General features: G+C 38.1%; 1 protein-coding gene across 2 annotated transcripts; it reads left to right on the forward strand.

Moving 5' to 3' along the window:
- Nucleotides 1-7,992: 7,992 nt before the first annotated feature.
- Nucleotides 7,993-16,824, forward strand: LIM2 (lens intrinsic membrane protein 2). Of its 2 annotated transcripts, none has more exons than XM_063436942.1 (5): nt 7,993-8,204; nt 12,570-12,762; nt 13,514-13,663; nt 14,279-14,413; nt 16,348-16,824. In XM_063436942.1, exons 2-5 carry the CDS (start codon nt 12,588-12,590, stop codon nt 16,407-16,409), a joined length of 522 nt encoding a protein of 173 aa, XP_063293012.1. In that variant the 5' UTR covers nt 7,993-8,204; nt 12,570-12,587; the 3' UTR covers nt 16,410-16,824. The 2 variants fall into 2 exon arrangements, with proteins under 2 accessions (XP_063293012.1, XP_063293011.1); XM_063436941.1 differs by having other exon boundaries at nt 7,997-8,204; nt 12,558-12,762.
- The last annotated feature ends 287 nt before the right edge of the window (nt 16,825-17,111 follow it).

Raw genomic sequence — 17,111 nt, forward strand, 5'->3', positions numbered from 1 at the left:
CCCTAGCACAGTGTGGGGGCCAAGCATGGAGAACCCTGGCTCCAGATCTACATCTATTTATGGTGTTTGAATACCAATAATAGTGAGGAAAGAGTGCCGCGCGGCAGGATAATATTCTATTCTATTATCCTTCCGCCGGGCGGTATAGAATGTGGGCAGACCCGGCTAAGCAGGGAGGTGCGGAGGGATTCGCTCTCTGATCTAAGGGAGTGCAGAGCACTAACAGGGACAGAGCAGGCGGAGTGCGGTCCTCCTCCGCGGAAGAATATCGCAGAGTGCTGATTCTGGCGGGAATTCTGGTCTGGAGCTGTGTGACCACCACCACCAAAACAACATCACAGTGTGACCTTCCCAACCAAAACAACATCACAGTGTGACCTTCCCAACCAAAACAACATCACAGTGTCAGCCATGGAGAATAACCAGACACCAGGCCTTCCTAAGGACAGGTAATATAATAATAATAATTAATAATACCCTGTGTATCCCAGTAATTAATATAATACTCTGTGTATCCCAGTAATTAATATAATACCCTGTGTATCCCAGTAATTAATATAATACTCTGTGTATCCCAGTAATTAATATAATACTCTGTGTATCCCAGTAATTAATATAATACTCTGTGTATCCCAGTAATTAATATAATACCCTGTGTATCCCAGTAATTAATATAATACCCTGTGTATCCCAGTAATTAATATAATACCCTGTGTATCCCAGTAATTAATATAACACTCTGTGTATCCCAGTAATTAATATAATACCCTGTGTATCCCAGTAATTAATATAATACTCTGTGTATCCCAGTAATTAATATAATACTCTGTGTATCCCAGTAATTAATATAATACCCTGTGCATCCCAGTAATTAATATAATACTCTGTGTATCCCAGTAATTAATATAATACCCTGTGTATCCCAGTAATTAATATAATACTCTGTGTATCCCAGTAATTAATATAATACCCTGTGTATCCCAGTAATTAATATAATACCCTGTGTATCCCAGTAATTAATATAATACTCTGTGTATCCCAGTAATTAATATAATACCCTGTGTATCCCAGTAATTAATATAATACTCTGTGTATCCCAGTAATTAATATAATACCCTGTGTATCCCAGTAATTAATATAATACTCTGTGTATCCCAGTAATTACTATAATACTCTGTGTATCCCAGTAATTAATATAATACCCTGTGTATCCCAGTAATTAATATAATACCCTGTGTATCCCAGTAATTAATATAATACTCTGTGTATCCCAGTAATTAATATAATACCCTGTGTATCCCAGTAATTAATATAATACTCTGTGTATCCCAGTAATTAATATAATACCCTGTGTATCCCAGTAATTAATATAATACTCTGTGTATCCCAGTAATTAATATAATACCCTGTGTATCCCAGTAATTAATATAATACTCTGTGTATCCCAGTAATTAATATAATACCCTGTGTATCCCAGTAATTAATATAATACTCTGTGTATCCCAGTAATTACTATAATACTCTGTGTATCCCAGTAATTAATATAATACTCTGTGTATCCCAGTAATTACTATAATACCCTGTGTATCCCAGTAATTAATATAATACTCTGTGTATCCCAGTAATTAATATAATACTCTGTGTATCCCAGTAATTAATATAATACTCTGTGTAGCCCAGTAATTAATAAATTACTCTGTGTAGCCCAGTAATTAATATAATACTCTGTGTATCCCAGTAATTAATATAATACCCTGTGTATCCCAGTAATTAATATAATACCCTGTGTATCCCAGTAATTAATATAATACCCTGTGTATCCCAGTAATTAATATAATACTCTGTGTATCCCAGTAATTAATATAATACTCTGTGTATCCCAGTAATTAATATAATACCTTGTGTATCCTATACTAACCATACACAGCGTGCTATCTGTACATCCTATACTGACCATACACAGCGTGCTATCTGTACATCCTATACTGACCATACACAGCATGCTATCTATACATTCTATACTGACCATACACAGCATGCTATCTGTACATCCTATACTGACCATACACAGCGTGCTATCTATACATCCTATACTGACCATACACAGCGTGCTATCTATACATCCTATACTGACCATACACAGCGTGCTATCTGTACATCCTATACTGACCATACACAGCGTGCTATCTGTACATCCTATACTGACCATACACAGCGTGCTATCTGTACATCCTATACTGACCATACACAGTGTGCTATCTATACATCCTATACTGACCATACACAGCGTGCTATCTGTACATCCTATACTGACCATGCACAGCGTGCTATCTGTGCATCCTATACTGACCATACACAGCGTGCTATCTGTACATCCTATACTGACCATACACAGCGTGCTATCTGTACATCCTATACTGACCATACACAGTGTGCTATCTGTACATCCTATACTGACCATACACAGTGCTATCTATACATCCTATACTGACCATACACAGTGTGCTATCTATACATCCTATACTGACCATACACAGCGTGCTATCTATACATCCTATACTGACCATACACAGCGTGCTATCTGTACATCCTATACTGACCATGCACAGCGTGCTATCTATACATCCTATACTGACCATACACAGTGCTATCTATACATCCTATACTGACCATACACAGTGCTATCTATACATTCTATACTGACCATACACAGCATGCTATCTATACATCCTATACTGACCATACACAGCGTGCTATCTGTACATCCTATACTGACCATGCACAGCGTGCTATCTGTACATCCTATACTGACCATACACAGCGTGCTATCTGTACATCCTATACTGACCATACACAGTATGCTATCTATACATCCTATACTGACCATACACAGTGCTATCTATACATCCTATACTGACCATACACAGTGTGCTATCTGTACATCCTATACTGACCATACACAGCGTGCTATCTATACATCCTATACTGACCATACACAGCATGCTATCTATACATCCTATACTGACCATACACAGCATGCTATCTATACATCATTTACTGACCATACACAGCGCTATCTCTACATCCTATACTGACCATACACAGCGTGCTTTCTATACATCCTATACTGACCATACACAGCATGCTATCTATACATCCTATACTGACCATACACAGCGTGCTATTTATACATCCTATACTGACCATACACAGTGCTATCTATACATCCTATACTGATCAATCACAGTGTGCTATCTATACATCCTATACTGACCATACACAGTGCTATCTGTACATCCTATACTGACCATACACAGTGTGCTATCTATACATCCTATACTGACCATACACAGCGTGCTCTCTATACATCCTATACTGACCATACACAGCGTGCTATTTATACATCCTATACTGACCATACACAGCATGCTATTTATACTTCCTATACTGACCATACACAGGGTGCTATCTATACATCCTATACTGACCATAGACAGCGCTGTCTATACATCCTATACGGACCATACACAGTGCTATCTGTACGTCCTATACTGACCATACACAGCGTGCTATCTATACATCATATTCAGAAGACCTACTCAAAATTCGTTATCAGTTCAGCAAATTCTAACCTATGTTTAGGAGCATATGACAGAAAAAAGAGCTCTTCTCTTATTTTCCTTTTTATTTGTCAGAAGCTGTCTAACCTTGGACCAGTTGTTGGCTCAAATGCACAGTGCTTAGGACAGATAATGTTAAAGTTTAAGTGTAGGGAATGCCAGTGAGTGCACTACTTTTTTTGTCAGATCACTCGAAACTGAAAAAATGGGGGAATGACAGTATAGCAATAAAACTATTACAGTGAGCAGTTTAACAAGATGATGTGGTTGTTGTGATTAGATTGCCATCTTAAACCAATTCATTTGCACTTAAGTTTTGTATGGTAACAAACTGTGTATCTAACTTTTTTGTTTTGTTTAAGAATTTTGGAGACAGAACAAATATCTACATGCCAAGATGGTGTCTCTAAGGAAAATGGTAGCATGGACGTACTTGGTAACCTACATACAGAGGTTTCCAAACCTCAAGAAAGAAGAAAAGTGCATCCCTCTTCAAGGTCATCAACAGCAGGATCCTCTCAACAAAAGCCTTGCAACACTATTGACAAACTGCACCCGTCCTCTAGCATTGGGTCTTTGGATCTTCAGCCTTCCAGTTTGGGTCGCTCAGGGTCCTCAGGAATTTCTGGGATGACTGTCCCAATCCGTTTGGATGCTCTTTCATATTTGCTTAATAATGCACTTATGGGAGCCTACAAAATCCCTCCCCCATCTCCTTTCTACAGTGGGCAATATATTCCAAATATGTGTCAACCATGCCCTGTTGCTCAGATGGGCTGCACACCTTATGGCTCGTGTATGAATCAATCACATTGCTCAATTTCTTGCAATAATCAGGCTGGCCAGCCCGGTTACATGATGTGTTATAACCAACAAGGTCCTCAAATATGTCAACCTCAGACTTCAAATTACATGCAGTGTATGAGTAACACTGCAACAGGCTCCAGCACAAATCAGTTTCCCAAACCACCTCCGAGCGGAATGACCCAGTACTCTCCCAACCCAGGTTTTCAACAGGACAATTCTGGAACTTTTCAGCAAGGAATAAATAACTGGCCTAAAAAGTCTAATGAAGAGTTTGTCACCAATATGAATAAGAATAGTTTTTCAGAAGGTGAACTTAACAGAGCCTCACCACAACCACGATTTGGAGATAGCTGGTCAGGGAGACAACAGAGAGATTTTGGCAGAGGAAGGGGAAGAGCTGACTTTGCCATTCGTTCCTGGCAGGGTAACACAAGAAGCCAAGACAGAGAATGGCGATTTGGAGACAGGTCCCGAAACAATGACTTTTCTGATAAAAAAGGCATAGGAAGCCCAGACAGATCCCCTGGCCGAGGACAATATTCTAAACGTGGTCGTTGGTCCGGAGGAAGAGATAGAGGCGGAGAAAACCGAGATACTTGGCAGCAAAGAAATCGACAGGATGATACCCCTTCGTGGTCTGACTCCTCTGCTACACAAGTCAGATCCAGTTCATGTCTGGATGTAAATCCTCAACATCAGGTTGACAAGAGTGATGCAGGAGATGAAGATTGGGAGACTGACTATACTGACGAGAGAACATCTAAACTTAAAACAGAAGAGTCGTCAACTCCAAGTGGATTGAATTCCGGCACATCTGTGGTATCTTCGCTTACAAGTGACTATGTGACATCCAAAGGCATAGAGTCACCACAAAATCGGAGTTCACCAAAAGACTTTGATCTTCTCAAACCAACAGTAGTGAAAGTTCCAAAAGGTGAAGAATCCGCTGTTGAGGCTGACAAACCCCAGGGCACTGATTTTGATAAGTTCCTCAAGGGTTACATTTCGGACATGGTTTGCAATAAGGAAGATGGAAATGGAGACTCCAGCTCTGAGCAGGTGGAAGTAGAAGAAATTGAAGCCAAAATTCCACATAAGGATGACAATCCCTCCACCATTGTTCTTCCAACAGAAGAAACAGTGAATCGCCTTCAGCCTGTGCAATCAAATGAAGACGTCAGGGAAAAGGATGTCTATACATTGGTGTTCTCTGTAGAATCAGAAGAAAACAAGGAGATTGTACTTGAGCTGGTGGAAGCCACAGACAACTAAGCAGACCAGTGAATTTTCCATCCAGTTGGGGGAATTATGTTTAATTTTAACATTCAGTTAAATTATTTTTTTTATTTGTTTCTTGCATATTACCTGTGAATATTACTTTAAGTATTGTCAGTAAAGTTGGTTAAAAAGAAGAAAGTCAACAGCGATTAGTTTATTATTAAAATTGCAACAAACAGTAGAAATGTAATAGTCCTGGTTCTCTTCATTTAGCCACGGAATGATGTTTGACACATTTTTCTAAATCTACCTAATTAAGGTATCGTATATTCCTAACATGTTCCTTGTTGCTTTATCTTCTCTTATTGTTCACTGGACAATATATTCAACCAGAGATGGTTGGCTGTGATTATTAACCTGCAATGATTTAAAATTGTAGAAATTGCTGTGGTAACTAATGTTATATTTGTGTCTTTTGTTTTGTTTCTTTGAGGATTTCTTTACGTTTAGCATTTTCCCAAATGTTATAAATCTCCCACGTTTTATCCATGTTTTGAGAGTCCTGTGCAAGTGCTATAAAGCCTGAGTGTTTAATGGGTTTAAAGAACCCTTCAAACAGGCCACTTGTTTTTAGTAAATATAGACAGGTCACTTTTTTGTATTCTCCATGACCAGCTGGGACTGCTAGGGTGTTCCCAGTAAGGTGTGGGTACTTACTGACCTTCAGTGCCCCTTTTCCTACAACCATTTGTGGGTTACGCCATTTATCAATTTTGCAAATTGATTTTGCATCTGCTAGATATTTGGCTGGCACAATGCACAGATTGCAGGTTAAGAGGGACCTTTGCCAGGTTATGTATGACAGAGTCCCTTTAAAGTGTGTTGGGGAACATATGAGAGCAAAGGTGTGGGGGTAGTTCTGTGTAAGGCGAAGTTAAACATGAGGAGCATATGGCTGCACAGTGAGAAGCTCTGTTTGTCAGATAGGGTGCAGTTTGAGTCAGCGGAACTTTATATGTTGTAACTATTGGGACTTAGTGAGGGATCTGATAATTGTATGCAGTGAGTAGTATAGGAGAACAGTAACCTTGTAGACAGATCTAGGAAGTGGTAATGAGAAGCTAGGCAATGTGCTAATTACTAGTACAATGAAAGGCACATACAAGGAGGCATTGGAGAAGCATCATAAAGATGGGAATTTATATTCCTGAGGACTCCCTTATTTTAAAACGTTCCTTCATAGATCTGTTAATACTGCACGGTACACTGGCATCGGGTAGTATTTGGATAAGGATATCAAGCAATTTGTATAGGTATTCCCTCTGTCCGTATTAAGGAAAATAAGTTAAATGTATGTGCAGTATATGTTCTGTGACAAATACAATATGATTGCTTATGTTTAAATGTGTTATTCTGTGTTTGTGAAAAGTAATTAAACTATTTTTTTTTTGTTTAGTTTATGCTTTGAAGAAATATATTTCTGTATATTTTTACTTTTGTTAAAGGGCTTTTCAAAAAAAATACCTCAGTTCTGGTATTCCCCAAGTAATTATTTTACTTTATACGTTAAATGTAAGCCGCAAATAGTTTTATATTTATTTCACTTTCTCAGTTTTACATACAAGGAATTTAAATGAAGTATTTCTAAAATGTTCATATACTTAGAACACATGATAGATTCATCTGGTTTTATCATGGGCAGAATGTAATATTATCATTTAACTGTCTTATGCATACATAATATATAGAATAAAACAGGATGTAGTGCAGGTTATTTGAAGGATAATATCGGATGGGTGTAGGAAGTATATAAAACTAAAATGTTAGGTGTGTGTGTATATATTAGTTATATAGCGCCAACGTATTTCAAAGTGCTGTACAATAGAAAACAAGGCAAACATTTAATTATAACAAAACGTGCCATAGGGGAACTATGGGTGAAAAGGGCCCTGTCAAAACAAGCTTCAATCTAAAAGATACATAAATGTTTTCATACTTTGATTATGAAGAATCGGGAATGTGATAATGATTACACCATACCCACTGTGTGGTGTTCAGCATTATACATTGTTCACACCTACAAATTGCCCCATGTCTTTGGTGACACAGTCAATTCACTCGTGGGGACCTCATCACATTTCATGTGCAAACCATGACACAAATGTGTCTTGGTATTAATAGGGTTAAGGCTACACAGTATTGTTCAAAGAGGCCTCTTCTCTAGAAAAAACTGTCGCCCTCATCACATCCATTCACTGACCGAGAGTGCCAGCTAAGCACATGCCTTTATACCCAACCCAACCAGCTCAGAGCTTCTGTTTGGGATCAGAGAGAGAAAGGGGGAGCTCTATTGACCCCTTTCTATCAGCTCTGGGGGAGGGAGGTAAAAAGTGAAAAGGATTTTACCTGCGTCAACAGAAACCTTCCAAAGTGAGGACCTGCTGTAAGAGCATCATATGGTTTTTTTTGGACATCAGCCTAGTCTGGGTCTTTTCAGCATTTGTCAGCGTGGAAGAGAGACATCTGGCACCTGTCTCCTTGTTTGAACACCTATCACAGGTAAGGCAATGTTGGCCGTTTCACTCACATCTTGTGTATATAAAAAGCTTAGAAGAGCTTCTAAAGTTTAGCAGAGAAAATTAATTCTTATTTATATATGTGTTTTTTTTTTTTTTTTAAGAAAATCCTGCTGGAAAGTTTTGAGGATTTGTTTGTTTTAATTTTGTGAGATTGAACAGTTTAGTATTTTTTTTATTTATTTTTTTATATATATATATATTTTTTTCCTCTCAAGTATTTTACTTTTAAATGCACGTGTAATTGTATGTAACAGAAAAAAAAATGATATGGCGAAGAATTTAGGATCTCTAACGTGTAATGTGTCGAACACTTGATTTTCAGTTTCATTTAAGAGGTCTTTCTTGGTCAACACAAATTATTTTACGCATGGTGTATATTTTTTATATTTATTTTCATATATTTGCTGGAATTTGAGTTAAACGCTAGCAATTCTTTATCACGTACACATTTTTTAGAACTGGTTTAAAGAAATTACCCGTGGCTTTTATATATTTAAAGGTGTGTGCTTTGTATTTGGAAGAAATTTCTAAACAGATAAAAGATCATATAATGTACCTATTTGCAAACTTTTTAAGAAAGATTTTTTTATTTATTTTTTACAAAGCAAACATTAATATAAACATATATTATTAGTCATAAAGAGTTAACATACCTGCAGTTCTGCAAAATGGGAAGATGAGATGTTAGTGGAATGAAGGCCCAAGATTTGTACAAAGTTTATAGAAACATTATACTGGCAAAAAACACAAAATCATAGTTTAGTAGATATGCCACAAATGAAAACATAAAATTTTTTTACATTTGGGGGTGAATCTTAAATCAGCTTGCAAAAGCTGCAGATCTTGTGTCTGCAGTCTTTGCAAGCCCTTTCTTATTTCTCTGGCTCAGACTTTCAGTCTGTGCCAGGAAAATGACCGTCATCATCGAGAAGCCTCCTTATGAGCTGCAAGCTCTTGTGCACACTTATGAGCATGCACATGTTTCCAGGGAGGATGCCCTGTGACCACAAACTACTGACAGCATGCATCTCCCTAAGGATTCTTGTATATGTTCCATTTATAAGCTGTAAATATTAAAACATTCGGTATGCCTTGGAAATGTTTCTCTCAGTGCATTGTGCCTTGGTCCACAAACGGCTGGGAACCATTTTGCCATAAGTGAAGATATATCTTAGAATATAGCAACAGTGTAAACACAATAAATGTAGGGAAGTGTGTGTGAATTGTTATGTTAGATAAACCCCACCCGATTGTGGGGTTTACCTCTGTTTCATAGATCTTGCAAACAGTGTGATGGTGAAATCACCTTACATGTCATAAGTTACATGCAACGTTTTAATATCAAGCATATTAAACTACACAATACGTTTGTAACATATTAAAGGAACACTATAGTGTCAGGAATACAAATGTGTATGCCTGACACTATGGGTTTAAATAACAGTCTTGTCTTCTAGCCCCCTTACCTTCTGTTAAAAAGGTGTTTTAGTCACCTTATTCCAGTGCCACGAGGGTCAGATTGCGGCTGACCCCGCCCATGCTCTGCCCCCTTGGCTGTGATCATCAAACTTGATGATCTCAGTTAATCCAATGCTTTCCCATAGGAAAGCATTGGGAGGTTACCACGCATGCGCAGCAAAACATCATGCTGCACCAATCAGCATCTCTATGAGGAAAGTTCAGTGTCTCCATGCAGAATGTTGTTCACATTGTGCGGCTCTGACCTAGGAAGCTCCTCTAGTAACCATCTGATTGACTGCCACTGGAAGTGTCCCGAGGCAGTAATGTAAACACTGCCTTTTCTATGAAAAGGTAATGTTTGCATTAAGATGCCTACAGATACAAACTATACACATCAGTGCAACTACATTAAGCTGTAGTTATTCTGGTGATTATAGTGTCCCTTCACAAGCTCATATCCACTTATAAACGTTATCCTGATCAGTAGAATAAACAATATCAACAACAGTGTGCTACTTGTCCCTCCGGTTCGTCCCCAATGATCCACACCCGCTATGCTTTAGGAGAATAAGCCATCTTGAGGCATTCCCTACATTTGTATCATCGTCATCCCTCCCAGACCTCATAGAAGAGATCCCTGCTCTCTAATTTTATGGGACATTTTATAATCATGTTAAGTTTAGTTTATCCTAAATGAATTTTATCGGTGGGGAGCCTCTATCATTTTTCCAATGGCCTGCCACACTGTTTTGTGCAACTGTTAAAATATTTACTATCAGGATTATAGGGTTTCTAGGAACCTGGTGCAGGGTCAATAAAAAAAAAAATATACATATATATAATGTCTAGAGGTAGCTCCAGTATTGAATCATTCCATGGATAACTTTCCAGAACTGCTCCAGAATCTGACAGAACCAGACAATATGTAGCAGGGAGCCGGTAGCTGAATTTTAGTGCCAGTATATTGGTGATGCACCCAGGAAAGCGTGAGCTAACCTGCTTGGTGTGAGGTTACTTCAAAATCTATTGAAGAATATCTTGTACGCTTCCACAGTTATTCACTAAACCTGGACTTGTTGGGAATTGACAAAAGGATTTAAAATTCTGGACCAAAATACTTGAAAAACTAAAATTTTTTCAGCTTGAATATTTTTGCCCAAGATGTAAGCTTCCCTGACCAGTTCTCCATGTTTCTAAGTTTAATGAATAACTATGTACTGGATGTCCAGATGAAGTTTCCCATTCAGTGCAGAAAAGGTTTAGTAGAAAGGGAAACACTTATGACTACGTTGAAGAAATCATTAATTTGCATATTATTCTGTAGTCCTTAAATGGACACTCCACTGCCCAAATAAATACATCACTATTTTGTAGATATACCACAATGAAAACCTGCATGAATTTATTCCATCGGGGTATATGTAAAACCAGCTTGCAAAAGCTGTAGATATTTTGTCTGCAGCCTTTGTAAGCCCTCCCCCTCCAACCCCGCCCAGACTTTCTGTGGCTGTCCAATCACAGACTTCCCAATGCAGTTCAATGAGAAGTCTTTGCAAGTCAGGTGCTCTGGGAAATTGCTGCCTCTTGAGTTTAGCTCCACAGAGCTCACCAAACCAGGAAGTAACAAGATCTGTGCCTGTGTGACAGTCAGGGGTGTCGAATATTCATCTGTGTTCTCCCCAAATCTTTTGTGACAAAAACAGCTGAATGAGAATTATGGAGTGACGTAGAGTCAGTTCATATCAGTGATGGAGACATTTAGGATGTGTCCTTATAAGCACAACAAGGCACCACAGTTGCGGTGTGTGTGTGTGTGCGCGTGCGTGTATAAATCATGGGAGTTGTAGTTCCAGAAATTCTGCAAAGTAAAAGGAACACTATTAGCAAAACAAAACTGTATTCGGAACACTACAGTGTTCTTCTGTCCCCAACTTCGAGCCCCAGCAAATAAAGGGTTAAAAAAAATCATTTCTCACTTTCCTGATTTCAGCACCGAGGTCAATGGCATTGGATCACTCTCCTCTGCTGTCACAATAATCTGTGCACCTAATGCCCATGTGTGACGAGTGCATTGCAGGGTTAAGGGGACAGGGACACTGCATCCAGATCCCTTCAAATCCAGCAAATAATCCAGTTTCACATAAAATTATAAATGATGTTTCACTTACTGTATCCTATTTTATTTTAGGTTAAGAAAATGGTCAGTTTACACGTAAACAAACAAAGCATTAGTGTGTAGGTTACTTTTTTTTGCCGATGACACGTGTGGATCTCTTCTGCCAGTCCGCTGTGTTTATATATGATTGATACCACAAGCGGTAATGTCATCTGCTAGTTCTATGTGTACAATGGGAAAATAATGACTATGCATACTCGGTTGAGTGATAGCAGTGATGGCCCGCACTCTAGAAATGTTGGAAGTGATAAAGCGATATGAGATGTGAAAGCATTGTATCAATAAAGCATTAGGTCAATGGATCTTAGCCGTGGGTCAACAACTTGATGTTTGGTGTATTAGGTCACCCATAGATTCTAGGAGATTTTTTTTTTTTTTATGTTAACTTGAACGCCAGCATATAAGGCTAATTGTAAATAATACAATTCTGTATAATTTAAACAGTTGGAGTCATGGTACCATGAATTGATAAGTCGGGGGTGACGATTTTATGTGCCAACTCCGCAGCCACGGTGGTGACATATTAAACCTTATAGTGTATGTTAACCGAATTGTTTTAAATTCAAAGCTGATTAATAAACAGTGAACTATGGCCATTTACAGATCCTTTAAGGGCTTTAGAAACATATGGCTGTTTCTTTTTTTTTTATATACATATACAGCATTTTGTAACTCCAAACTTTTTTTTTCCTACAGGTTCTCATCTAGCTCCCACCTACAATCAAGATGTATAGTTTCATGGGAGGAGGTCTATTTTGTGCCTGCGTAGGCAACATACTACTGGTCGTATCTACAGCGACTGATTACTGGATGCAATATCGTTTGTCAGGGGCATTCGCCCACCAGGGTCTCTGGAGATACTGTGATACTGGAAAATGCTACATGCAGACTGAGAGCATTGGTACATCAATATTTTTTACTTATTAGCAAGCTAGGCTTCTACTCAGCGAAATTTATTCGAAAAATGTGCAAAAGATATAAAAGTGAGACCACTAGTGTTTTTCAAACAAGGCTGACAATGGCTTTAATGACCGTTTTCTTTTAGAACTATTGGTATGCACAAAGAGAACTAATTTATTATATGCCTTTTAATATACACCTTGAACGATCACCAGGACTTATAAATGGATCTAAATAACTATCAAAAATTAAACACATTCCATTTATTGTATTAAATTGTTTTCTAGTGGATCAGTGATATTATCTGACCTGATCATGTATCTTAAAGGAGCACTAAGGATTGCAAACATGCATTCATAATGCTATCGTGATGTAAAGGAAATACCAACAAATAGTGGGAAAATACAATTGAAAGAGTTAAAAAAAAAAAAATTTATTCATTATTAGTTAGATGTAGAAATAAAACAAAACCTGTCTAGGAAGACAGCCGCTACAGGAGTGTTTAACCCTTCAATCAAAACTGTTCGCTTACAGCAGGAGTGGCCAAAACCCCATTTACTGTGAGTTTAACTTCTTGTTCATCCTTAGCTTACTGAGTATCTGTTACAGTGTTAGTGATCAGTGATGGACTAGTTTAGCACTACAGGGGTTTGTGATTCCACTGACTAGCCATTACCACCCTATGCACTCGTGTTTCTCTGTTGAACATCTTGTAGTCCAATGCACCCAATCCTGTCTATGTTCTCTTGCAGCTTACTGGAACGCCACACGGGCCTTTATGATCCTGTCTACTTTGTCCTGCTTTGCTGGTATCATCGCTGGAATTCTCTCCTTTGCTCACTTCTCCACTTTCCAACGGTTTAACAGATCCTTTGCTGCTGGGATCATGTTCTTTATTTCCAGTAAGTGCGGTGTATAATACCAGAGAGTTATACAGCGAGTTGATCTCAGGATGGAGCGATTTTGGTGGAGTGTCCCTATTCAAGAAAATCAATACTTGATAGTTTGCTTGCAAATATTTTTATATTAATTACCAGAATTCACTTAAAATCACTGTAAATGATTTTAATTTGTCTTGCATAAAATTTACAGTTACTTCCGATCTTCAAATATCAGACATATTTTCCTAGAACTGACTTAGCCAACAGCATCTTTTTATTGCACAGGATATTCAGTTTGATTTCAACTCTAAATGAGTTTTACATGAAATAGAACTCTAGATTATCTCACAGTTGGCTGGGCCACATTAAGTATTGTCTTCTTTACCTGGACCCTGTCCCCTTTTTTATTTTTTCAATTCTTTATGAGGTAAAGGGTTCGGCAGGACAGAAGTAAAAGAGTATGAAATGTCATAGTACAGTGACAAACATCACAATACAATACATGTAATCAGTTGTGCCTTGTCTCGTACATACAGTAGTATGATAAACAATAATGTTGATAATCAATTACATTGCGGGTCAATCTGCGCTTGTCTTCTTTCTCACACTAACAAAATGATCTCTGTCTATTACCAGCCCTGTTTGTGCTGTTGGCCATGGCAATCTACACAGGAGTAACTGTCAATTTCCTTGGAAAGCGTTATGGAGACTGGCGTTTCTCTTGGTCCTATATCTTGGGTTGGGTGGCTTTGCTTATGACCTTCTTTGCAGGTAACTCATGTGTGCGCTTAGATTTTTATGATCCGTATAAAGAAATCTGTTAATTAAACCCTGCATTCACACCAGAGCTCAAGACTATTTATTGCATAATTTGTCAAAGTAAACTGTGCAAAACTTTAGCCCTACTGTTTTGATGCCTCCATTACTTGACTTGAACTCTTCGCAATCTATGCTTGGCATCGCATCCTGACTACTTTGAGGAAATGCCTATTCCTTAATACTTACTCATTGTGATACATTTCATATCCCTCATTACTTTCACGAATGTGTTGTCTTTAATCTGTTGCTACTTGCATGTTTAGTTCAGTTGCATTTGATGTTTTTCTGAGCTACTCAAAATTGTAATAAAAATTATACCAACTCCAGAAACTATTATAGTAACAAATAGAGCATGAAACAGGGTGTGTGTTTGTCAAGGCTTATCATTTACACTAGCAGCAAGCCATTGGCAAGTGAATGTTTAGCCCTGGCGAGTAGAAATCCGCCCCTGTTAAGTGTCATGGACCTTCCAGGTTTGCCCTTAGCATGTCATTTTTAAGACCTGGCTAGTAGTGTAGGACTTATGGTACATATGCAGGTGTGACACATATATTTATCATTCCTTCTCAATGTGTGACATATACAGTGCACTCTAGATGTGTTAAAGGGACACTGAAGTCACCAGAACAACTGCAGCATAATATAGCTCTGCAGGCCTTTTAATGTAAATGCTGTCTTTTCAGAGAAAATACAGTGTTTACATTGCTGCCTAGGGCAGTCACTAAGACAGTCACTAGAGGTGCTTCCTGGGTTCACTGACATCTGCGATTCCATGCTCTGCATGGAGACTCTGAACGTTCTTCATAGAGATGCATTGATTCAAAGCTGATTGGCACATGGCGATGTTTTGCCGCGAATGCTCAATAGCCTCCCAATGCTTTCGATTGGCTGAGATTGTCAGTTTTTATGATCTCAGCCAAGGAGGCAGAGTGAGGGCAGAGCCAGCCGTGGCGCTGGAACGTGCGGCGCTGGAATAAAGGTAAATGTATTACCTTGTTAAAGTGTGCCAAGTCGTGCCTGGGGCCTAAACTGCATTTTTAACACTATATAGAGAGGAATACATGTTTGTATTCCTGTCACTATAGTGTTTCTTTAAAGTCAGATAGTTTTCTAAAGGAAATATATATTCGTGCATTAAAGGGCACTCCAGGTTAGAATTAAGCTATTCTTTAATGAAGCGTTGCATTTGATAATCACAGCGCTAGAGTAACACTCTACAGGGCCTGGTGCAGGAAACTCGTTTTGAAGTCTCTCAACCATTCAGCATAACTGTACATTCAAATGTAATGCTAGTGTGAGTGCTCTGTTACAGCTTTGTATCACATGCAATGTTCTGACTGTATGTATGTGTTACTCCATTAAATGTATAGAGTGAGAGAATCAGAGACAGATTACATTACTAAGGTAGATAGATGGATTGCAGTGACTATCACTTTTAGTCATTCCCCCAAAAGCCACATACATATAGAAATGGGGAATCGACAAATTGTTACAAACCCACAAATATGATGCAACTTCCTGATGGAGCTTTTTGTATAGTTCAGCTTGAAGAGTGAAGCAATTTGCAAGTAGGGAGATTATAATATATGAAGTGGCTTATAGCAGAGGCCAGACTTATCTGCAGCTAAAAATGACGAGAGGTTTAATTTTCTATATCTGATGGGTTTACATACTGACGGTTAGTACAGTGCAAGCACTCGGCCATACTTAATTGCATAATTTTTTATTTTAATTAATTCTATTATGAGCAATTTGCAGACTGGGTTTCAGCTTAGTACAGTTCTGAGTTTAGTAATAACCCTGTACATATTTGTTTTTATCTCCGAATATTACCCATTGCCCCACCTTGAGATGTCTGATCACACTTCTTCTTCGTGTCATTGCAGGGATATTTTACATGTGTGCTTATAGGATGCACGAGTGTCGGCGAGTGACGGGACCACGTTAACGCAACACGAACAGTTGCATGACACCTCTCGGATAAAGAAATCATCCTTCAAAGGAAAAAAGGAAGCAGCTACTTATATTTTAATCTTCATTAGCCAATTGTGTTTGCACCTCAGCAGTAAGGTGACCATTAGATAAGTTTTAGAGTTAATTATTAGAAGAAAATGAAGAAATCACTGTAGTGATTATTTGATATGGTTTTTGCCCTTCAATCACATTTTAAGAGGAGTAACACGGTATTCAATGATAAACATAGGACCTATTTAGCAATGTCAAACTGCAGCATTTCTGTCACAAAATTTTAATATGATACAAACGGTAAAACCCACTAAGGGCGGTCCCTATACTTTCAGCTAAGTGGCTCTAAAAATGTATAGTATACAGTATATAACCAGTTTTTGGGGCCTTCGCTCTTTGGATGTTGTTTGACTACATTGCTTGCTTCTAGTAAAACAATTTTATTTGGCAAAGACAGAGCGATCACTTTGTTCCAAAATTGTACATATTTTGCTTTGATAAATATGGTCCATGGTGCAAATTTGTAGAAAACAAACACATAAGCCACTTCCATAAAAAAACAATATATAATTTAAATTGTCCTCAAACGACAAAAAATATTCTGATCAAAAAAAAAACCTGTGACCAATACTGAAGACATAGGTGTCTTCGGTTTTAAGGTGATTCCCTCATCTAATCTCTTGAT

The sequence above is a fragment of the Pelobates fuscus genome, chromosome 11, assembly GCF_036172605.1.
Source record: "Pelobates fuscus isolate aPelFus1 chromosome 11, aPelFus1.pri, whole genome shotgun sequence".
Lineage (NCBI taxonomy): Eukaryota > Metazoa > Chordata > Amphibia > Anura > Pelobatidae > Pelobates > Pelobates fuscus.

Coding starts and splice junctions, on each gene's coding strand:
- LIM2 (XM_063436942.1), top strand. CDS start 12,588: ATGTATAGTTTCATGGGAGGAGGTCTATTTTGTGCCTGCGTAGGCAAC. Junction 13,664..14,278: donor GATCATGTTCTTTATTTCCA/GTAAGTGCGGTG, acceptor GTCTATTACCAG/CCCTGTTTGTGCTGTTGGCC. Junction 14,414..16,347: donor GCTTATGACCTTCTTTGCAG/GTAACTCATGTG, acceptor GTGTCATTGCAG/GGATATTTTACATGTGTGCT.